Here is a 23,399-nt window from a genome sequence, read left to right as displayed (position 1 = left end):
TATATACAGCTTTTATTTTGAGTCTATTCTCTGACCTCATCTCTCTCAAGAACATACTATAAATCTTCTCTTTGTGGGTTGGATGCTGTGTGGCCATTCCCCTTCTGGGGACCTCCAACCACTCAGGAAAATATTATGTAGAGAGAATTCATATGTATAAAACAGCCATCAGCTGACATGGCAAAACTGGATAAGACATACCAGCTATACAGCAGTTAATAATTAACTTATCCACAGTCTCTTCTTCTTAAATCTTATGCAGTATTGATAATCAGCAGATGACCATCAGTATATGGATATGGGTTTAAGATTATAAATGAGGACAAGTATATTTAGAGCAAGAGCACAATCTGTGGAACAGTAACGTTGTCAGTTTAGATCTAACCATGTGAACTTTAAGAGCAGGCCGGAACAAAAACACAGTGTTTTGGAGTTAAAATATTTCTCTCGTGCTTGGCTGCATCTGTGTGTGGAGAAAATGTGAAATTCTATGTGTGACATAGATGTTTCCTGGAAGATAATATTACAGGAAAATAATTACATGAATGGGTTGTATATTTACATCACTAAGACCAATACAGTGTTACCCTTTACTACAGTCAGGAGTTACAGTGAGCCAATACGAACCCCAGTCCCAAACAGCACTGTCTGTAAATATACCCATGATCAGTTCAGCCTGTGAGTATAAATATTAGCATTCACATTTCACCACTTCAGAAATCAGCTTGAAAGTATCACAATGCATCATAAGTCACCTGTCAAACAGCATCCACAAGAAAAACGACATCAGCTGCTACCAGCGACGGCTTAGGAATGAAAAGTGGCCTGAAGTTCTGGATCAGAGCAGCAGCTCACTTGACTTGATTTTCCACCTTGGAAATATCGTGGTTCTCCAGAAGTCTGAGGGCCTTTGCTCTGGTCAGAATTTTAGTGAAGAATAAACCCCAAATGAAAAGCAGTCATGATCCCAGGTACCTGACAGGATGGACACAAAAAAAAAAAAAATCTCCTTTTTTTGCCATGAAGGTTGTGTTTATGATTAACCAGCTGATTCTGTATGATGTACAACCAATGAATGAAGTCAGAGAATGTAGACAACAACAGAGAGTATTGCATAAACTGAGGGTCAGCCAAACCATATGAAGCCAAAACCACTGCCAGCTTATGTAAATGACTGTATTGCAAAGGCTGTAATTTAGCAGTAATTTTTTAGCTTTCCCAGTAGTGCACTAATGTATAACGCAAACATTTGCTTTACTTAACCACATTTAATTAAAACTACATTATTGCAGTACACCTAAAGTTCCTGCAAAATTATTTGAGAAAAAAAAACAAAAAACACAGCAAGATGAAAGAGCAGCCCAGCAGCCTATGAACTGCAGCCGCGTTGGATAAGTTTGCGCCTCACAGATCATGTCCAGTGCTTTTGCTCAGTGCCAATGCTGGACATAATGTGGCCTTTATGAAGCGAGGTAAAAAGTAAGACAGTGGAAGCTTGGGTGGTGGACGAGTGTGTGGAGTTTGCATCTTGTCACAGACCTGCAGTTAACCCTTATACAGTATTTTTATGCAATATTTCTTGTATATACAAGTTTAAAAAACAAACTTCTTATATGGCAACTTGGTAGTGCAAATTTTAGTGCAAGATTTGTAAATTTAATAAAAAAAAACAAAACAAAACGCACTGAGCCCTTCATCATAGTGTATTTATATTTTGCACTTCTTTACTACCCAGTGTCAGAAACTAAACTCAAGTGTTCAAACAAAGAGCTACAGATATTACTAGACCAGCTTTCTCGTCTCTCCCTGATGAAACTTCCAGGAAGTTTATGGGTCATCTCCAGCGCACACTGAGACTCTGTCTCAGTTGTCACATTCTCACAGTCAAGATGCTGCTGCCATCACACTCTCAATGAGGTACTTCTCTGTTCTCAGTCCCATTTGGCCCTCCCCTTCTCTCTATGTGTCCAATTCACCTGCTTTTGCTTCTATTTGAAGACCTGGACAGACGATAAACACTGGTACATACCTGACATGGAGTGACAACGACACTGAGTGGTGCTTTGGTGCTTGTGTGGATGGAAAGAGGAAAAAGTGTGCATTTGTGTGTACACTCTGAAATGCCATTCCATTCCCACACCTACATCTTTATGAGTTCATATCCTCCTGGTCCTATTGTGGAAGAAGAGGCTGTTTCCATCACAGGAAGACCCCTTTGACCCTTGTGAAAATCTTGTCTTGTTTGTCCGCCTTATTTGAGAGCCTGTAATGGCTCAATCTACAATGGTCGCTCTTTGGTGTATTGTTCGAAAAGACCACACATTAGTTTATTCAAGATCTAAGCCTTCTTTTATGGATAGCACAAAGATTAAAAATAAGTTCCTAGTTAAAATTAAACTTACCACATTCCTCATATGTTCTTGTGACATTAAGTTTTCTCTAAAGGAATTTTTTTCTGTGCACTCCATGTGAAATCTTACCATCCCTGAGCCGATCCAGAATACTTCCTCTCTCCTTGGTTGGAAACCACCAGTGGGTCTTTACTGCCCGCAGAGTGGAGAGAGTGGGTAATTTATCACTGTCCATCTTGGACTCTTGCAGATGGAGGCTTTATTTTACTGCTGGTGTCACATGTTAACGAGCAGGTTTTATTGTGGAAGTGATGGAGGGTCACACCACAATTAACACACCAAGTGGCTTAATTGCATGTAAATTTCCTCCAGTAAAGGTTAGTGTGTTTTTTACATCCAGTTTTGCTGTTTCAAACCTTTCATCTGATTTATCTTGCTCTTTGACAGGAGCCCTCTTGAATCTTTACGAAGACTTTGTGCATACACATGCACTGACTCTCTTACCTTGGGAACAGAAAGATAAATGATGACCATTCTCCTCCTCTTCATTTCTTTATGAAGTTTGGGCCGCTTCCCAGGTCACTACTGTAAAAAAGGATCAAGTGTCCTTCTCATTGCTAAGTAGCTGATGTCACTGAACTGGAATCCATCCATTTTCTCTACTTCTCCCTCACTATGTCTGTGCCCCTGTGTCTAAATCTAATGAAAGTGTGTCCCGTTAAAATCCTGGAGAAGACTGATAGCAAACGATGGGGATGGTTCACGGAGGGGTTAGAGCAATGAAACTAAATGAGTGGTGTCCTGTTTCACTAAAGTGGATTCATTAACTTTGTCTGTCATCACAGGAGGACCGTATGCAGAGACCGTATGCATATTGATGGCTCCTATCAGGCACTGGGGGGGCTACAGAGGAAAACTGGACACAGGCTGCATGTCGCTTGGAACAGGATCCTACTGTATATCCTCAGTCCAAACTACGTAAAGATGAGGAAATTGCACATTGTGTGGCTCAATATTTTTGGTCACTGTCACAGGCTGGAATTCAAGATAAAGGTCAAAGTGTTATATTAGTCTATGCTCAAGAGGCTACAGACTTTTAAAAAGATACATGAATTTCTTCTCAGATTTCCATTCAGGATATGGAATCAGTCAAAGGGAGCAGATAAGGATACTTATCTGAAACTACTCACAGATGTAGCTCAAAAGACATTAAGTCCAATATTGGCAGAATGACCATGTATTCTACATAAAACACAAGGAAATGAAGAAAGAAGTGGAGAATAAATGGAACAAATCCAAACTCATGGGGCTTATAGCCAAGAAAAACTTTTGGGTTCACTAATTAATAATTCAAGCAGAAAATGTTGTTTATAATTTCTTGTGCAATGTAGTTCTGACTACAAGGGCAATAAAATAATAAGTGAAAGCAAACAAAACACTCACAGTCTCTCTAAGTCTACCACAATATGAATGATTTTCATTGCTGGCTCTCATACAGTACAGTACACAGCGAATATTCCATTATTACTAAATCTCAATTGCATTAGTGTCAGTTTTTTTTTAATTTGATATGTGTTGGTTGGATTGTTTGTTTACTGAGAAGGCGAATGTGACTCCACTAAGGTCTAAATTATTATAAACTAATGTAAGTGAGAGATTCACCAATTTCACTCACTTTTCCTCAACATCTGGACAGTGTGCTGGGACAGACATCTGTTTAAAATTGTGCCAGTCATTTCTGTGAAAAATGGTATTTCAGAGCAGAGCTGTCTGCCAGAATAGACAAAGATTTAGAATAGTTTCCTTTTCACTGTCTTCCTACTTTTGTGAGCTGAAGCAACGGGATGAATCTTCAGCAGGAAGCAAAAAAACTTCGACAGCTTCACACCCTATAGATGTTTGAATCAATGCAACAAAAACACACGAAATAAAACCGCAACAGGGTAAATGTGATTCCATACTACAGTATTTTTCATGCAATAAGATGAAAGACTCTAAAGAACTATGATTTTGTTCATCCCCTCATCAACTTGGACCCACTGTCCTTGACAGATCCACCACTTCCATGGCTGTTTGAATGCTCGTGGGTGTATTTTTGGGAACTCTTCCACCTATGTGAAGTGTCTCTTTGCATACCGTGAAGCTGTGTGTTTTTCTTTCACACTGACCTATAAATGAAGAGTAAATAGAGTAGGGTAAATGATCCGAAGCCCACACACAGGTGAGAAGGACACAGCAAACCAGCCGTCCAAACAAAGAGGCCCATTCAGACACCTGCCTCTTCCTGCAAGCCTTCCTCCTTAGGCTTACTTTGAAAATCAGTCACACATTCTGGTAAGTCAAGCTGAAGCTACCCATCTGGTCACTGTCCACTTAACATGAGAAGTAAGCAAGGACAAAACAGCAGCATGGACATACCAGAATTTACAACAATGACATTTCAAATAATTTCAACATTGCGAAACACTGTGACTGGTGTTCCAGTTTTATATAACCCTGTATCATTTTGCCACAAACAAATATGCACAACACCAAAGAAGTCACTACGTCACCAAGCTGTCAACAAAACCCTGTTTCAGATCTACTGCAGACACGCAAATGAATTTCACCTCACCACTTTCTGGTGTTCTTAGGCACTAACAACGAGAAAGGCAAGTAGATTTTTGGAATGTGAAAGAAGGCTGGGACACCTGCATCATAAGGATGTATTAAAAATGGAACATTTCAGCTACAAAACTGAAAAAGCCATTAACTGACAACCATCTATTTTCCCTTGTAGTAAAGGTTTATAGAAATATTTTAGTTCTTAACAAACATTCATCCCGACACCGACCAAACACTGACACTGTCTTATTATAGGGACTGAATTGATCTGCTCAACCCCCAGAGCAAACTGTCTGAAAGGCACAGGAGGCAGTTAAGCATGAATTCAAGAACTACATGGAAGTGCGGTGAGACATATGTGGGGGGCCAGGGTGTGGACCGCGACTGAAGCTGTGGCTGGGATTTTTAATGACTGACCGCGGTGAAGCAAGGAGGAGGTCCATTGTGTCCAGATCTGCAGCGTCTTTAGCTGCTGCAGCAACAGCCACGCACATGGCACTGAATGAACACTGGGGCTGTGCTTTGATGTACAGCTGCTCCCAGAACAGAGCAGATGGAAAAAGAAAAGGAGAGGGTAAAAGAAATAAAAATTGTTAAGGAATTAAAAAGACAAAAACCTTTATATTGTTGGCTATTGGATGGAAATGGGACAGACCAGGAGAGAGGGGGATGATTTGAAAAAAAGAAACAGAAAATAACAGAGCTTTGTTTGTTCTTCAGAATCTCATTTCAAGGTGTATGTATTTATGTGTGTATATGTATGTACCACCACAAACAAACCCCCCCACCCCTTGTGCAGCAGAGCGGCCAGGCTGGAGTTGGGGTGGGATATGCAAATACAGGCTGTCTGTCTGCCTGCCCCTTCAGAGGCAGCAGAGCAGCACACTGCTTCTTGCACACACACCCTCACTCATGCAGAGTGCGGAGGACTTAGAGGGCAGAGCCTAGTCAGCAGGTCTCACACAAGCTTGCATGTGTGCGTATATGGAGCTGAAACTTTCCTAGAGACACACTGACACTTTCTCTTCCCTCCTTCTTTCCTCTGTCCTGCTCTCCTCTTTCTCCTCTCCCCTCCTCCAGCACACCTTTGCGTTGTTTTCCTTGCCCCTCTTCCTCTCTCCTCCCTCTTCAGCCTCACTCGTTTTCCCTCTGCTCAGTCCTGTGTGCTCAGAGTGTGGTTAGTGTGCGAACTGAAGGCGTACAGGGCAAGATGCTGCTGATGCTACAGCTGTTTGGGCTCCATGTCACCTTCAGGGCCCAGTGAAGAAGACAAGACTGCACGTGTGCCGGAGAGCTTCAACACAACACACTGAGGATCCTACAACTATCACTTTTTTAACCCTGTTCTCCTTGTCAGCCAGCTGCCTTTTTAAGAAAAAAAAAACAAAGCAAAAAAAAAAAAAAACAAACAATGAGGACCAAGTCGTGTCAACTGGCTGCACAGTTCTTTCTCTTAGGAGTGTTGTTATCTGTCGTGGACAGTAAAGGAACTTTCTATGGAGGCCATGTCAACCCTTTCTATGGAAATAGATACAACCTGTTCAAGGCTGGACTCAACCCTCACCATTTACCAAACAAGCCCATGACCCGTCACAAGTAAGTGCTCCGTTTTGGACATGTCACAGGCACTAATGCAAAATTTATTTCCCTTTGCATGCTGCAGGGTATTGAATTCAAAAAGCATTCCAAATATCTTGAATGCTTGCAAGCAGGATCCACCTCATACTGTATTTCCCCTGGGAAACACATGTCACTGGTGAGTTGCAGAAATATGGTTTTAGTTAGGGCATCAGCTTGGTAACAGATCCCTGAATTGACTCTCTGTTTCTCTCTTACTCACCATCAGCCCTTTTCTGTGGTTCACACCTAAAACCATCTGTAGCCAGGGATAAACATTATAGAGCAACAATGACATGCAGCGTTATGAAAACAAAGCCGTCATTATGGACTTCATGGTGCGGAGAAGGGGGTGCTGAGTTGATGACAAGGGCATTGATCCCTCGCAGCCTCTGTGGTGTGTTTGTGTGTGTGTGTGTTTGGCAAGGGTGGGGGGGTTCAATTAGAGACAAGATTTACAGTACAGCTGGGCACCCGCTGCCATAAGGGAGTGGCACAACTAATCTTCAATCAATACAACTGAATTTTCACTGAGATTAATATTGAAAACTTTTTTTGTCTCTGCTTAACTCTTCCAGTATCAACAAGAAGGATCCTCTTCTGTTTCTAATCAGTGATGTATGTAAATATACTAGACTGATATTGTAAGTAAGTAGTAAGTAAGTAAACTTTATTTATATAGCACTTTTCACAGATAAAAGATCACAAAGTGCTTTACAATAAAAGTGCAAAGTGCCATAAGATAAAAATTAAAATAGGACAATTAAAATAACACTACATAAATACAACATTAATAAAATAATGTAAAACCAAACCACTAAAAAATAGCATAAAAACAAACCAATCAATTATATGTATATATATATACATACATACATACATACATACATACACATACACACATATATAAGCAAGCCACCCAATCAACTAAAAGCTTGTCTAAATAAAAGTGTTTTTAGCTGTTTTTTAAAAGAGTCGACAGATTCGGTCAGGCGCAGGGTTAACGGTAAAGAGTTCCATAGACGGGGAGCGACAGACTGGAACGCTAGGTCACCTCTGGTTTTGAAATGCGTCTTTGGCACCGACAGAAGGTTTTGATTTGAGGACCTGAGTGAACGACCCGCGGAGTATGGGGTTAAAAGATCACAAATATATTTAGGGGCTTGTCCATGTATTGCTCTAAAAGTCAGAACTAAAATCTTAAAATCAATACGAGATTTAACTGGTAGCCAGTGTAAACCGATTAAAATTGGGGTAATGTGGTCCCGCTTGCGAATTCCCATTAAAAGCCTGGCTGCAGCATTTTGAACAATTTGGAGCCGGTTTAAAGAGCCCTTGCTAAAACACATAAAAAGAGAATTACAATAATCTAAACGAGACGAAACAAAGGCATGAATAATCAACTCCAGATCAGGCTTTGATACAATGTTTTTAAGTTTCGCAATGTTCCTCAAATGAAAGAAGCAGCTTTTCACCAACGTCCCTGAATGCTTTTCCAGGGACATTGATTTTTCAAACAACACCCCAAGGTTTCTGATGCTCGACTGGACTGTGGAGCTCAGTGAACCAAGGTGTTGTTTAATATGAGGGATTTTCTCATCCGGTGCGATAATCAGTGTCTCAGTTTTTTTAGGGTTAAGCTGAAGGTAGTTGTTTGTTAACCATTTTCTGATGGCTGACAAACAATCTAACAGGTTTGATAACCTACCTATCTCAGATTCAGAAAAAGAACAATACAACTGAATATCATCCGCATAAAAGTGATAGGACACATTTTTGAACAGACTTATGCACCTTCCAAGAGGGAATATATATAACATAAATAGAATGGGACCTAGCACTGAACCCTGAGGTACCCCACATGGCAGGTCATTTGGCTCAGACATAAAGTTGTTTACTGCAACTCTAAAAGATCTGCCAGTGAAATAAGACGCAAACCAATCTAGTACTGACCCAGAGAGCCCAAAATCATCATGTAAGCGATTTAAAAACACAGTATGATCAACAGTATCAAACGCAGCTGTCAAGTCCAGCAGCACTAAGACTGTGTACTGGCCAGAGTCTGCGGCCATCAGTACATCGTTTGAAACTTTTAGAAGTGCAGTCTCAGTGGAGTGAATTTTACGAAAGCCGGACTGAAAATCATCAAACAAGTCATGGTCCTCCAGAAAGGAGGTAAGTTGCTCAGCCACGACTTTTTCCAATATTTTGGACATAAAAGGTAGTTTGGAAATGGGCCTAAGATTTTTTGGGTCAGATTGATCTAGATTTGGTTTTTTTAAAATGGGGTTTACAACTGCCTGTTTAAAAAAGCTGGGAACAGAGCCAGTTTGTAAAGAAAGGTTAATGATCTCCACCAAGCAAGGGCCAATTTGATCAAACACTTTTAAAAACAGAGATGTGGGGATAAAATCTAGAGGACATGAAGAAGGTTTGATCTTTTTTATCAATGACTGAATATCCTCAAGCGTAACAGGTGAGAAAGTGGACCAAGTATGAAATGGAAGCAAAGAAATTCTGGGCTGGACATCCTCAGATGGACAGATGTTGGCCCTTAAATCTTGAACCTTGTTCACAAAATAAAAAAGGAGTTTGTTGCAGTCCGATGCTGAGTCCACTTGAATTTGAGATGCTTGAGGTGAGACAATATTATTAATTGTCTCAAAAAGAAATTTTGGGTTATTTTTGTTAGATAGGACTAACCGTCGGAAATAAGCAGATCTGGCTTGTTTTATCATTTCGTTCAATGAGGAAACCAAGTCCTTAAGATGCAGTCTGTGTACTTCCAGCTTAGTAGATTTCCATAAACGCTCTGCTTTACGGCAAGTTCTTCTAAAAGAGCAAATGTCCTCCTGTATCCACGGGCATGATTTTTCTGGAGAGATAATACTCTGTTTAACAGGGGCTACCTTGTTTAAAAGTGACAGACAGTGATTATTAAAAGACAGAACGAATGATTCAACATCATTGCACTCGTTCACGAATGAGTCAGGATCAAATGACTCTGAAAACCTCTCAATGACAGACTGATTTATGATGCGTCGTTGAGAAACAATAGTACAATCAGGACAGTCAGGACAATCAAACCGCATGAGCAGAGAGGAGTAACAATCCCATACTATTCACGATATTTAAAAGTCATGAAGCTGTGAGATGAAACAGAGCCTTGTGGATATATTTTGCCTGGATTGAGAAGGCTGATGTTTGGCCTGTAGGGCGCTTTCGGTTTTTCCTCCCTTTCCCCATCTCTTTTGCTTGGCTTCCCCTGAGAGCTGTTATGTCTTTGGACAGCTCCCCAGCTACCTGCTGCTTCACTCAAAGTGCCACAAGAAGACTGCTTATCGCCAAGCCCTGGTTAGTCTGCCATGTACCCTCGCTTCCTGGGAAAGGACTCTTCAGCATCCCTCGCCCTGAATGCAATGCCCACCTTCAGTCTTTGCCCTTAACTTTCTCACCTACCTTCATCCATTCCTCTCCTTGCCTTCATTCTCAGCCAGCACACCATCATGTGCTCTGTTTACACTCCAAGCACTTCCTGGAGCCAAAATCACCTCCTGTAACTTTTCTCTCACTTGTGATCAGTGTCGGGCAAGTTTTTCAATCAAACAGTAACTGATGACTTATTACATAATACATTACTTGTTGCCTTTTTCTTTTCTTTTCTTTTTTTAACCGAGTACAGATCTGTCAAATGTGCCTTTAAGCAAGTACACAGCCACACATCACATACTCTGTATGATTTAACACATATGGAAACAAAATGAAACCTTGTGTGTTACAGGCAGCCAGCGTATGTTTTAAAAATATTCACCGACCAGAAACAGGTAGCTTAACGTTAGCATGCAGCACACCAGAGATCTTGTCCTAACCCAGCACCCGCCAACACCCTTTGCTGTTCATGTCTACTCCATGCTGGTGGCACATGACAGTGGCAACTGTTTACTTTTTGACAGTGTTGCCAGAGAGGTTTATTTATATTCACACAAGCCAGTTTATGCCAGATATTATTGTAAGCCTGAATCCCAAGACGGATCAATCAACTAGATGCTGTAGATTGTTCTATTCAAAACTATCCAATAAAGAATCACAGATGGTCAGTAACTGCTTGTTGCTGGTAGCCGGTGATGTTCCTGCACATGTGTCCTATGTGTCATGTGAGTCCAACCATAGTGTTTATACAAGAGCTGCTGACCCTCCTTGGACATAGTGGGCTCTGGGGACGTGTCAGTGTCAGACCACCACTACAGATATATGAGCTCAGTTGTTGTCGGCTTGACTGGTCAGTGGAAATAGAGACTTAAAAATAACACACGTGCTATGACGTGTGTGTGTGTGTGTGTGTGTGTGTGTGTGTCTGAGTGTGTGCATATATGTATGGGTGTATGTTTGTTTACATGTGTTTTTGTGAAGGATTTCACTTGTGGTTTTACAGCTTGTAAATACTTACTCTTGTTTCTTACTGACCACACTGTCACATGGACAAAACACGCCTGTTTTTCCTGAGATATTTAAAAATTCTCAGCTGTTGCTGGTGCACCAAAGTCTTTTTTTCCCCTCATGTTGAATTATTATCTGTGTTTTGGCAGCAAAGCAAGAGATTTGATTTCACAGTCATTCCTTTCATTCAATACAACCACTTGCTGCTGAAAAAGAATATATAGCCCCTGGGCCCTGACTGTCACATCTTAGAGTAACTTACAATTACAGTACTGTACCTACCACTCTATCACACTGTGCCTTGGCTGAAACTGTGCAGGGGTGGCTTAGTGAGTTCAGATTCCCTGATTTTTGTTTTGGCCTGCTTTTGACATTGCACTTTCATCCTCATGAGCAAATTACAAAATTCTCTATCCTGTGTAACACATTTGCAACATCTCACAAGCACCTCTCACCATGATGCACTACAACATACCACTAAAACGTAAAATGCACACCAACAGGTGAAACATAATCCAAGGCCCACTTACCTATTGCTGGGTGATGGGTGTTATATTAATCAATTAGGATCCCAGCAGATGTCACGTCTTCTCTGATCAGATTAGAGACGTATCCGAGGGCTTTTTGATGATGTATGGGACAGAGATCAAGGGATAAAGGTCAGCGAGTTGATAGAGGTTAGAGGTCATGGGTTGCCGTTGTAAGTTTGTGTTGAGTGTCCTGGTGGAGGACAAGAATGGAGCCAGTCTCCTGCTAAGGGTCACAGAGGCTGGGCAGTAAACTCCCAAGCTGCCTACCAACACAATATATTTATGTAACTTACTGCTTTCACTTACCTCTCAGTTAAAACATTTGGGATTGTTATTCAGTGAACATGGATTTTATAATTTAAAGGCTGGCTAAGGAAATATAAAATATTAGAGTTTTGAGTAAGTCTATGTGATGACCATATGGTGTTGATGTTGCTTCCAAATGTCCGAATTAATGACTCCAAGCAAACTGTCACTGAAAACTGTAGAAAATTAGATTGTTAAAGGAATTGTTAGACCTTTAGGGACTTATACCTATTGACTTTCTTGCAGACAGATGAGAAGTTTGAACCCAGTCTCACATCTGCCTGTTAAATATGGTGCTACAGTGATTACCTTTGCATAATATTAAGAAAATACTACATACAACATGTTTATAAGCGAGCTTTAGAAGTGTTGCTAGGCACATTTTTTTTAAACCTTTGGATAGAGTGCTACCTCCTGCTTTCAGTTTTTATGCTAAGCTAAGCTAAACTAGCTGCTGTGTCACATTTAGCTATCATACAAATGTAAGTGGTATCAATCTTCTCATCAAACAAGTACGTAGTAGGTCCTGATAGTTCCACATGACCAAGTCTTTTTTTTCTTTTCTGACATCTGATGTTAACATAAAACAGTGGAAAATGATTAGTTGCAGTTAACACAATTTTGATTATTCTGTATGTGGTCTTGATTATATTTTCCAAATGACAAGGTACATTTGCACATCATGTAGCTCCTATTATTTTTTGTTTTTACAAATTCAACCATATTTCCAAGTCAAACTACCTCTCTTTTCTTTAACAGCACCCCAGTATTATGCAGCGATTCCTGATATTTTTTTCACGAGTGCTGCATTAGTTTGCTCAGCAGAAACTGTCTGTGCACCTTAGTAAAGGATCAAAACACATTGCAGTTGGTTTCATTCCCAAGGTATATACAGTGCAGTGAGTCCAACAAATCTAACAATTCTGTCTGAAAACCCTTTTATTTAAAAAATACAGAGAGCTATTCTTACTCAAAGAAGATTATGTGCCTTAGGAAATGCCTTGAGGATAAGTTGTTGGTATGCTTTTTCCACTGTTTGAGCTGCTTACTGTATTCTCAGAGAAAAATACAAGATGAGGAAACTTCATCAAGAATAAAGCAATAAAGTCCATATAATATATAATAATTAAGTGTCTATACCCACATGATTCCATTGCTGTAACAAGGATTAGAGGCCTGTTTCCAAAATTTAAGCACATGCAAAAGTAATGGTCTGCCTTTAAGCTATGGTAACCAGAGTTGGCTTGGATCTGACCCTGTCTATGAATGACAGAGTGATCCCCTTGGTCCAGGAGCAAGGAGTATCACATCTTTCCTTTTAGTCTAATCAGTAGCCACAAGAGCAATGTCAATCAATCCTGCACCGTGGGGCTCTCAAGACCTGCCAGTTGGCTAGAAATAGGATTTATTAAAAGCATATATGGAAAGAGAAGGGCCCTGGAGGTGAGCTGTTAGTTCATACATGGTTGTTAAAGGTCCTATTAAAGATTGCATGGATTTCTATCTGGCCCGCTCTGGTCATAAATCTGTCAGAGACAACAGCAGTGGCCTGAGTTCAAAGAGTCAGGAACCCTGCAGGTGAGAGAGCAGTTAGTAATGAGGAAGGTGAGCCCTTTAGTGCCACAGTGTCAAAACAAGCGAGGCAATGGTTGGAAAAGTGGCAGGTTTGAGGGCCAGAGATGTCAGGGGAATGATTATGCAACACAGAGAAGTTTCGTGAAAAACAGAAAGTGGAAGAAAAAAAGACAATATTAGAAGCAAAGGCAAGAGTAGGTCTGGTATGCTTGGATAATTAAACAGAGATCACCTGCAGTTTGCAAAAAAAGGAAAGAAAAAAAGGAAAGATGGTTATGAGAAAAATATGGAAAGGTGAGTTGTTTTGGTCCCAGCAGAGGGTGGAGGTCTAGCAGCAATAATATTTGCTGAAAACGCTCCACATGAGAATCTGAGATGGGAATTCTGCTTTCCCCCTGGGAGGCTGTGAAGAGATTTAGAAACTGTAATGCTATACTGGAAATATTTACAGTGGGACCAGACTAGCAGTCAAAAAATGACATGCTCCAATGACAGAAAAAAGACAATATTTTGGTGCAAGGGGGGAGGTCTGAGAGAGAGAGAGAGAGAGAGAGAGAAGCAAGTCAGGCAAGAGAAATAGTAAGTGTGACTTTCCTGTCATGGCAAAAGGAGGTGAAGACAGTTTTGATATTCATTGGGGACATAGAGAGTAAGGTCAGGTGAGGGTTGGAGGTGCACAGGAGAGTTTAATACACTGAATAATTTGAATCAGTTGTGTCACTTAGAAAACATTCCCATAAAGGAAGATGGTGAGCATTATCAATATTATACCTACTAAACACAAGCAAGTTAATATTATCATTGTGAGCATGTTGGCAAACTGATCTTGACATCTAGCTCAAAGCACCACTGGGCCTAAGTGCAGCCTCACAGAGTCGCTAGCATGGGTGTATACTCTTCTTGTCAGGATTTATTAGGTATGTTGGTGACTTCCTATTCCTCTGACCTTCTTCACTATTCTGCCTCTAGGTCGGTCAGATGCTCTGACCAGATGCTCTTTTCTGTCCCACAGGCACAGTTAAAGTTGATGGCTCATCATACCTTTTGCTGTTGTTTCCCAAAGTTAAGGGATGTTTCACCTGCCCCCTCAATTTGACATCTTTAAAATCTTAAAGCTTGATTCAGCCTCTTTCCTTGAATATTAAAATGATTCCAGTGTCTGTTTTTACTGTGACAGCTATTGCAGTTGTGTTGCATGTTGGCCAATGCTAGTTGTTTTTAAATAAGAGTCATAAATAAAGTTGACTTGACCTAAGTGACTTTTACTGTCTGGCACTTTACTGGTACTTTACTGTGTGGCCAACCCCTCCCATCTGTCACCCACAAGAGCTAAAACAAACATCAGAAAGTATTTATACTTTTTAACACCACTGCCCTTGTGCCACATTAGTTAAGAGATATGGTGTGAAAATAGTTCGGAGAAGGTCAGCTCTCCTCTCTCTCATCTTCCCCTTCCTCTCCATGTTCCCCTGATCTCAGATCATGCTGGATCAGGACCTCGCCCCCCGCCCCTCCCCCGAGTGTCCAAATTAACTCTGCCTTCTCCAGGCTGGAGACCCTCCTACACAAGCAGCCTAAACAAAGTTCTCACCTACCATGCAGCAGCTGGACCTAACTGAGACAATAACAAACACTGAAGACAGCACTTTTTTCTTATATATGACCACTTACACCTCATGGGTTCATGTTTCTGGCGATAATGCTTGCATAATCCTCATCCTGCAGCTCTATGTGATCTCTGAGGATGTGAGATAAAAGGGTCAAGAGCTTCACTGTGCATGTATAATATTTGCACGTGTGATTGTGCATCAGTATCTAAACGGCTCAAATACAACATCACTATATCTCGAGTTGAAACTCAACATTTGTCCAATAAAAATCTGTTTTTACACAGCAGAGGAGGTGACCTGCTGTTGCCCTGACCGACACTGCAGCGCAGAGGGACAGGATTTATCTCAGCACTCAGCTTTGATTCTCACAAAGCCAGAACCCCTCTGTCTGTAAGACACTGAGGATAAAATATCACTCACAAAACTAAATGACATTGACAGATCTGTAAAAACAGCCAAAGAGCAGACAGGGGAGGAGAGAGAAAGAAAGAGAGAGAGAAAGAGAGAGAGAGGGAGAGAGAGAGAGAGAGAGAGGCAGAAACAGGGACCAATGCACAGGAGAAAGTCTTTTTTTCTTCTCATGTACATCTGGATTCCTGCACTTTTCAGCCATTGTGTGTGAGTCTGAAGGTCATTGGCTCACCCCAGAAGTGCACCTGACAAACAAATCGGTGAACATCGTCACTTTTCACTCCACCGATCGACCCTGTGCGTAATGTGAGAAGATCACACACTTACTGTGTTGTATACGGACACATACTCATGCACTGAGTCTGCTCTCTATCAGCTGTCACAGATCCTTGTATGCCTATAGAAGCTTTTCCCCAACTCTCACATTCACGAAAACAAGTCATAAAGCTCCTTATTGCTGTCGATAAATCTGTCATTTATGAGGAGGAAACCACTAAACACTGTTTAGATTTTACAATATAATACGTAAAGCACTTACTAAAGTACTGATATTCTCTGGATGACAGTCAGTTTTTCTAAAATCCGGGAATCTCCATTACCATCACCATGTGAATGTGATCGTGCACAAATATATTTGCACCAGACTTCTCACATGTTTAAAAACCGCAGAAAAGCTGTAATTTATTTTGGCGCCAAAGGCTCTGTGTATTCTGTGAGCAGCAGATGAGAGTAGAGGGAGTGATCATTCTTAACCTCCCTCAGGGATCATAAACAAAAGAGCCTGCAGGTGCTGTAGTGGTGAAAAAAAAATGAGAGAAAAAAGAAAATTATTAGCAGCATTTTAACAGAACACGAGTTCACTTGTTAGGAGTTTTCATGAGAAGGAAAATATCCCAGAACTGATGATACAGCACCACCTGTGTTATCAGATTAAGCGTGCAGTCTTCAGTTCCTTTACATATAAAACCATATGAAACATTAAAAAAATGTTTCCAGCCAGATTTCCTTGTTTTATTTTTTTTTATTCACACTAAAAAAAAATCATCTGCTGTGACCATTGCCTGTGTGCGTCTAAAGTGCTTTAAGAACTCCCATCATACCACACATCAGTTCAGGTCCTAACCACCACTTCCTTAACAACGTGTGACCTGGCAGGCTGGTATGAAAGGAGTTCTGTCATTTTGACTCGTGCCCTTTTCCTTCCACTGCTATTAACATATGTCAACACAAGGAGAGTGGTGACACACAAACAAACGCTGTCAACACGGTCAGCGATTTGCAGAAAGCAGCAGCGGTGCGGTGGTTTCTCACAGACTCTGACAGGCTGTGCTGTCTGTTAGCCCTCTGAACCTGTTAACTTGGCATGTAGACCCTCCTCGGCCCCCGTGTCCCTCCCTGCTCCTCCAAACACTTCTATTTGTCCTGAAACAGCTGTGGAGCAACGTTAAGTACTGCATGTGTTACTAAATGCTCCCCTCTGAATGTAAAAAAATGCTTCACATGTGAGTCTAAAGAGCCCAGATCATCGTTTCCTGTGTTGCACTGGGGCCAGGGGAACATTTAGCAGTTGCTATAGCTGCACTGGCAATCAAGAAAAAGGAGAGAGAAGGTCCAGCTCCAGCATGATGCAACAACTGTTCAAAGTAGTTATAGTAAAGTTATTATGTGTTGGATTCTGGATACATCAGTAATATTTCTTGCTGCTGAATAACCATATTTAACTAAAAGGAAGGAAAAGACAGATGAAAATATCCCAGCAAACCTCCTCTGTCATCATTCTGACTAATGCCACTGGTATGCATAAATTTTTGTTTTTTAAGATTAAAAAACACCACTCTTCATAATTTAATGATCTCCTCTGTGAAAGCCTCTAAGATTGAAATAAAAAAATATTTTCGGAAGCATCCATTATCGTGGAAAGACTTGGTGGCTGGTGGCTAATGTTAGTTAAATTAAATTGCTGTGTAACTGACGGTACTGAGTAAGTTGACCAGCATGATGACTCTTGATTGTTTTTACTCTTTCAACACTTTAGTATTTACCATTATCACTGTTACTTGTAACCACGTTGGCTACTGTTCAACTGTGTAGCCTTAATCCACTGAGCTCAACAGATACAGAGCAAGAGGACTGTTGTCATGAATTAATGAAAGGGGTTTTGCAGTGTTTATACATCAGTGATGTAAGTTATTTAACAATCTCTACTGTCCTCACAGAAACCACTGTGCCTACGTGGTCCAGAAGAACATCACATGCACCATGCAGGATGGAGTGGCAACCTATGTGAAAGCTGAGTACACCACCAAGTGCATCTGGGGTCAGAAGTGTCCTGTTGTCATGTAAGTATTTCAAATAAAACAGCAAAATGTGAACAGTGTAAAATGGCACAAACATTTTACAATTCAGTCTGAGTCCTAAGAAGTTTGTGAGGTTCTGAATGTGTACTCATTACCTTACATTCAGCAATCTTTAACTTTTGGGACATTGTAGAACATAGTCTATATCAATGCTGCCCTCTAGTGTTCATTTGATATGCTGTTCAAATAATAATGTGCAGGTCCTTTCCTGCTTGCACATCATCTGAATAAGTTGAAAGGACACCAGCCACTAGCACCATTTCTCTTACAGCATGTTAAAAATGCTTAGAAGCTCCTCCTCATTAACTGCTCCTGGTTCCGATTCTGGTACCTGTCCATCTACTTTTGTGACAGTAACACAAAAGAAAATATTCAGAATAATACAGTTCATGTATCATGACACAAACTGCGTTCTGAGGTAATTCTTTAACTTTAAAACAAGCTCTTTAAGCTGCTGTATGTGATTTTGTAATTCCTTTTAATATGCCTCTCAAAAGCTCCCATACAGGGGAAATATAAGTAGATTTTCTCCTCAAAAAAAGATGAGCCACTGTGTGTGTGAGAGAGAAAATTTGATTTGCAATCGAAATTCACTTTATACAAGATAGCACAGAAGTTAGGTGCTGACCCTGCTTCAATCCTCTGATGCCACATCATTTACACTACACTTTATCTGAATCTCCTAATCTCCCACTAATCCACATTTAATCCCATAGAGAACAAATTCATCCTTTTATTTCTGCTCAGCACCTCCCGTCCTTCCATCCTTTACCCTGGCTCTGTGCCCTTAATTAGTAAAAACAAAGGCAGCACTTCTGGTAGACCCTGATGTGGCCATTGTAACATACTCTTAACTTTGGATAGTAAACTTTTTTTTAAAAATTGTGTCCCCAGGTACAGAACATTTTACAAGCCAAAGTACAAGGTGGGTTTTAAGACAGTGACTGAGCTGGAGTGGAGATGTTGTCCTGGATATTCTGGGGAAAACTGCTACGATGGACCCACATCATTGCCTGATGTCATGATGCCACCTTTTAAGGGTGCTGGTGTGCCCCATCGCCCGGGGATGAAGGGCTTCCCCCATGGCCCTAGACCGCCTGTGGACCAGAATCCTGGAGGAGGCCAGCTGGAGCCAGGCAAACCTTTCCCTAGTGTGCCTGACCACAGACCAATACCCACAGGACAACTGCCTGCTGGGAGCGGAAAACCAAACTATGGTGAGATCAGACTCCAGCTGATTTATTGTTAAGCCCTGTGGTTTAAACTTCCACTAGCTGCGTCATTCCCACTTCAGTACTGGCAGACTTTCTCAAAAAATGCTCCTTTTTTTTAATCCTTGGAAACACAGGAAACAAATTTGGGATTTCTGGAGTGACTGGTGAACGTTTGGACCGCATGGAGGAGGATCTGCGTCGCCTCACCCAGGGCCTAGACACTCTCAATGGGGTGGTGGCTGGCCTGGAGGAGCGACTGCGTACATCTCTCCGAGAAGATACAAACAAAATCCTGGTGTCTCTGTTGCCCAGTGGTCCCCGTGTGCCTGACTCTTCTGTGGGATTTGGGGTGATCCCAGATGGGGCTCCTGATGGACTGGAAGGAGGAGAAAGTTTCACTGGTTTTGGAGACTTAGCAGGGAGAGTAACAGAAGTGAGGGATGAGCTGCGAGCCAAGACTCACATCTTAGAGGAGATTCAGGTACACTGCCAACATGGTTGTACAAAGGTCACTTGACTATATCTGTACAGATTGATCAAATCAGTCCTTGTTTTCTCTCTTCTTCCTTTATTAAATGCTGCTTTTTTCCTCCTTCTCACCTGCATGTGTCTTTAGGGAATGGTCCTGGGTCATGATGGTCAGCTGAAGAGGCTGCTGGAGGGACCTAGTGGCAGGCCCATCCCTGGTCCCAGCTCTACTGCTCATATTGACGAGATCGTGGACACAAAGTTGGCTGGCATACGGGCTGAGATCCTGGATGGCTTTGAACGTCGTCTTACAGGTCTGGAGGACCAATGTGACAAGAAGATTGGGGAGGTGCAGAGACAGTGCCACAGGGAACACATGGATGGCCAGGAGCAGATGCAGCAGTCTCTAGATGGAAGAGAGACCGGGCTCAGGGAGGAGCTTGGCTCCTTGCAGGCTCAAATCCAGGGCCTAACTCTGACTGAGAGCTGCTGTGGACAGGTGTGATATAATTGCAACAGTGATATGATCAGCATGCAGTAAATACATCCAATTTGTCAAGAGAACAGCACTTTAATTCATTTACTTGGGTGATTTTGATGCAGATTCTATCCAAAGGTGACTTGGACAGAGTCTTGGACACATTTTCAGTCTTTATGCTAAGCTAACCAGTCTCCTGGTTATAGCTTCATAGTTGCTGCACAAACATAGAATGACACTGATCTTCTCATCTAACTTTCAGTGAGCAAATACATATGTTCCTTTCTCCCAAAATTCTTTAAGCAAATAAGTAAATTCTTTAAGAAATCCTGTAAGTTTCAGACTACTATACCTAAACGGCAGGTATGGATGACTTTTTATTGATAATGAACTAATAAGTTATTGATTATTGCAGGTAAACAGCCTTTCCCAGCGTGTGCTGCTGCTGGAGGAATCAGTGAAAGGTTTGACAGAATCTCAGAGACAGCTTCAGACTGCCCTCACTGACCAGAGCATCCATGTGGAGACCCTGATTGAGACCCGACTGGTGGACATAGAGGGCCGCCTCAATGCCACAGAGGGTGCACCTGATGGAGTAGGAGGGCTTGCTGGTAGTCTGGATGGCTTCAAGACCATGCTGGAGGACAAGTTGAAGACCCTGGAGGAGAGAGTGTTTGTGGCTGTGGAGGAGCTGAGTAATGCCACGGCCCCTGCACTCCTGGAGGGCCAGGTGGTCCCAGCACTGGAGACGGAGATTGAGTCTGTTAGGAGGAGAGTGGAGGGAGACCTGGACGGCATTCAGAAACAGTTGATAGACCTGGAGCTCCTCTGCACCTCCTCCTGCTCACCCTCCACCCCACCAGCAGGGGGTGTCAGAGTCACTGAAGTGGAGGAGGAATGTGAAGGGATGGAGAAGAAGATGACAGACCGCCTGGACACCCATACTAACCAGTTGGATCGCCTGAACAACACCTTGCAGAACCTACTCTTCAGGATTGCCCAAGAGGACTCAGAGGGCTCCATCCAGGGAGAGATCACCCTGCTGAAGGTCAACATCAACTCTGTGAACCGCACTCTGAAGGGCCTGAAGGACTCTATTAGCTTCATTGCAAGTGAAGTGGGCCAGGCTAATTCCACCTGGGAGCAGAGAGAGCACCAGCTAGTCAACCAGGTGCAAGGAATCACAAAACTTGTGGGCCACCAAGCCTCCCTTCTAGGGGCCGGAGAGAGGCGACTGGCCCAACTAAAGGGAGAACTAGTTGCTTTGAAGAGACGGCTGGCCGGGGAGCTGCAGGGCTGCAGGAGCACAGCGATTGAAGTACAGAAAGAGGTGAAGGGCTTTGATAGCAGGGTGAGCCAGGTAGAAGGCCAGTGCAGCAGCCTGGGAGAGCTGGCAGAACACCTGGAAAGGATCAGGGCAGAGCTTGAGAGACACTCAGACTCGTACCTGGCCCAGGTGAATGGCACCCTGGCCATCCATTCAGAACAGCTAGCTGAGCTGAAAGGAGAGGTCAAAGACTGTGCGGCCAAGGAAGCAGCCAACCAAAAAGGAGACCAGTAGCATCTGAGCTACAGATTTATTTTTTTTTTAAGAGACTTTATGTGTGCTTCTCATTAGGCTCAAGTGACTTCCTCTGCTTCTCTCCTCTCTTTTTCAAATCCCATCTGCACAGATGCAAATTAACTGAACCGGTGAAAGTCATTTCCCATAAGCTTCCCAGCCCAGTGCCTCCAGATGTCCTGGGTATTTAGTTTAGTGAAGTGAGGAGAAGCAGACTCAGAATACAAAGACACACCTATGGTTGTATAGCTGGGCAATATTTTCCCCTGAGTTTTTATTCTATAGGGCATTTGTTTGTTTGTTTTTTTGTTCCCTGATCATGATTGTTCTGTTTTCATATTTTACCTTTTTTAACTTATATGAAGTGACTGCATTGTTATAATGTTAAACTGTTTGTATTAGAGAAATAGTAATAAAACAAAATGAATGATATGGGACTAATACGCTGCTACGGGTTTCTACTGACCAGCACATTCAACATCCTCAGTGTGGACACTTGTCTGGTCTTTTAAAAGAATACTGTATGTCAACTTGGTGCTATTTACATTTTTTTTAAACTCCTGTTTTACACATTTAGAAATGGTCTAAGTATTTCTGCTTTGGCAGTTTTGTTTGTTTCCTGCCGCATTGCTCCAAGTTGCAGAGAAGTTCCATAATTCACCATTGGGGGACAGTGACAACACATTACATGGCATGGTGGATGGAAAAAAAATAAAATCTAAAACACTCAAGGACCATGCTCAGAATGGTAGTGTTTTTAGATATAGTTTGGGCTGAGTTTCTTTTTTTTTTCTAAATGTATGTGGTTTGAGGGTTACTGTCTGGCAAAAAACCCATTTCAATATTTACCCCTGTAACAAACTGAATGCAACTGTTTATTATGTTTATTATGGAGATATTTGGAGATCTCAGTGTTGAATGGTTAGCAATCCCACATTTCTTTGTGTTTTTATTAATGGACAAAAATTAACTCTTTTCTTAACTCTTATTTATTGTCTGCCAAATAATGTGCACGGTAAAATAGGAAAGGAAAAGAAAAGAAAAAACACTGTTAATCACAAAGCTAAAACAGTCAAGGGCTAAAAGTTTAAAAACTGTGTGGGAAATTGGTCATAAATGCTTTCATAATATATCTCTAAACACACAAACCAATTAAGTCATGCAAAAACATGAGAATCATCTATGAAGAACTGAGAAGAGATACCAGTGCTACACCAAATCTGTGACCCAGTTTCAGCAAACATTTTTTTGTTACTGCAAACATTCTTTATCATGCTTTATTTTGATAGCAAATGTGGCTAAAGATTGTGCATCCACAGTATTTACATAGCCACTAACTATGTTAGCGCTACACAGTTTGACAGTAGTAAGAAAAACACAAATGATAGCAGCGATAACAGAAACGTTATAGGTTACACCCATGATTGTGCTGTTGATCTTTCGGCCCTCTTGATGTAGTTATTCCTCTAGTCTCGCGTATTTCATAACACCAAATCTATCAAAACCTTATTAACGTACTAAGGCACCATGTTTGCTGACAGCTATCAGAATAAAGTGTGGTGATTTAAAAGTTTGCAGCGACAAGCTGAACAAGTAACACCAGAATGACACAGAGCATATCCACATCCTGAAGGCAGCAGTGAAAATGAACCTGGTGTGGTCAGATCAGTTCAATATGCTCTTCAGTTTCTTCATTATATGTTGGCTGTGATCCCTCCATTTAATCTTTAAACAGGTCTTAAAATGCTGTTATGGCTGTTTCTTTCACTGACAGGCTTGGAAAGAAAAGACTTCCAATAAAACACACACACAAAAAAAAGACTAAGAAGTACTACACTGACTGAGAAAGAGTCAAGTTTTTGAAGAGGGTAAACTCCTGT

General features: G+C 41.6%; 1 protein-coding gene across 1 annotated transcript; it reads left to right on the top strand.

The window, feature by feature from the left end:
- Positions 1–5,884: 5,884 nt before the first annotated feature.
- On the top strand, positions 5,885–22,217 carry LOC121186949 (EMILIN-3). The gene is made up of 6 exons (XM_041045896.1): positions 5,885–6,551; positions 17,658–17,780; positions 18,693–19,015; positions 19,147–19,493; positions 19,629–19,979; positions 20,374–22,217. Exons 1-6 carry the CDS (start codon positions 6,367–6,369, stop codon positions 21,517–21,519), a joined length of 2,475 nt encoding a protein of 824 aa, XP_040901830.1. The 5' UTR covers positions 5,885–6,366; the 3' UTR covers positions 21,520–22,217.
- Positions 22,218–23,399: the final 1,182 nt, after the last annotated feature.

Source organism: Toxotes jaculatrix, chromosome 2 (genome assembly GCF_017976425.1).
Source record: "Toxotes jaculatrix isolate fToxJac2 chromosome 2, fToxJac2.pri, whole genome shotgun sequence".
Taxonomy (NCBI): domain Eukaryota; kingdom Metazoa; phylum Chordata; class Actinopteri; family Toxotidae; genus Toxotes; species Toxotes jaculatrix.
This window is presented reverse-complemented; position numbering and strand designations above follow the sequence as displayed.

Bases quoted from the DNA above. Each gene is read 5' to 3' on its own strand.
- LOC121186949 (XM_041045896.1), top strand. From the start codon at position 6,367: ATGAGGACCAAGTCGTGTCAACTGGCTGCACAGTTCTTTCTCTTAGGA. The intron at 17,781-18,692 runs GTAAGTATTTCA...TTGTGTCCCCAG, and splicing joins CAGAAGTGTCCTGTTGTCAT to GTACAGAACATTTTACAAGC. The intron at 19,016-19,146 runs GTGAGATCAGAC...TTGGAAACACAG, and splicing joins GAGCGGAAAACCAAACTATG to GAAACAAATTTGGGATTTCT.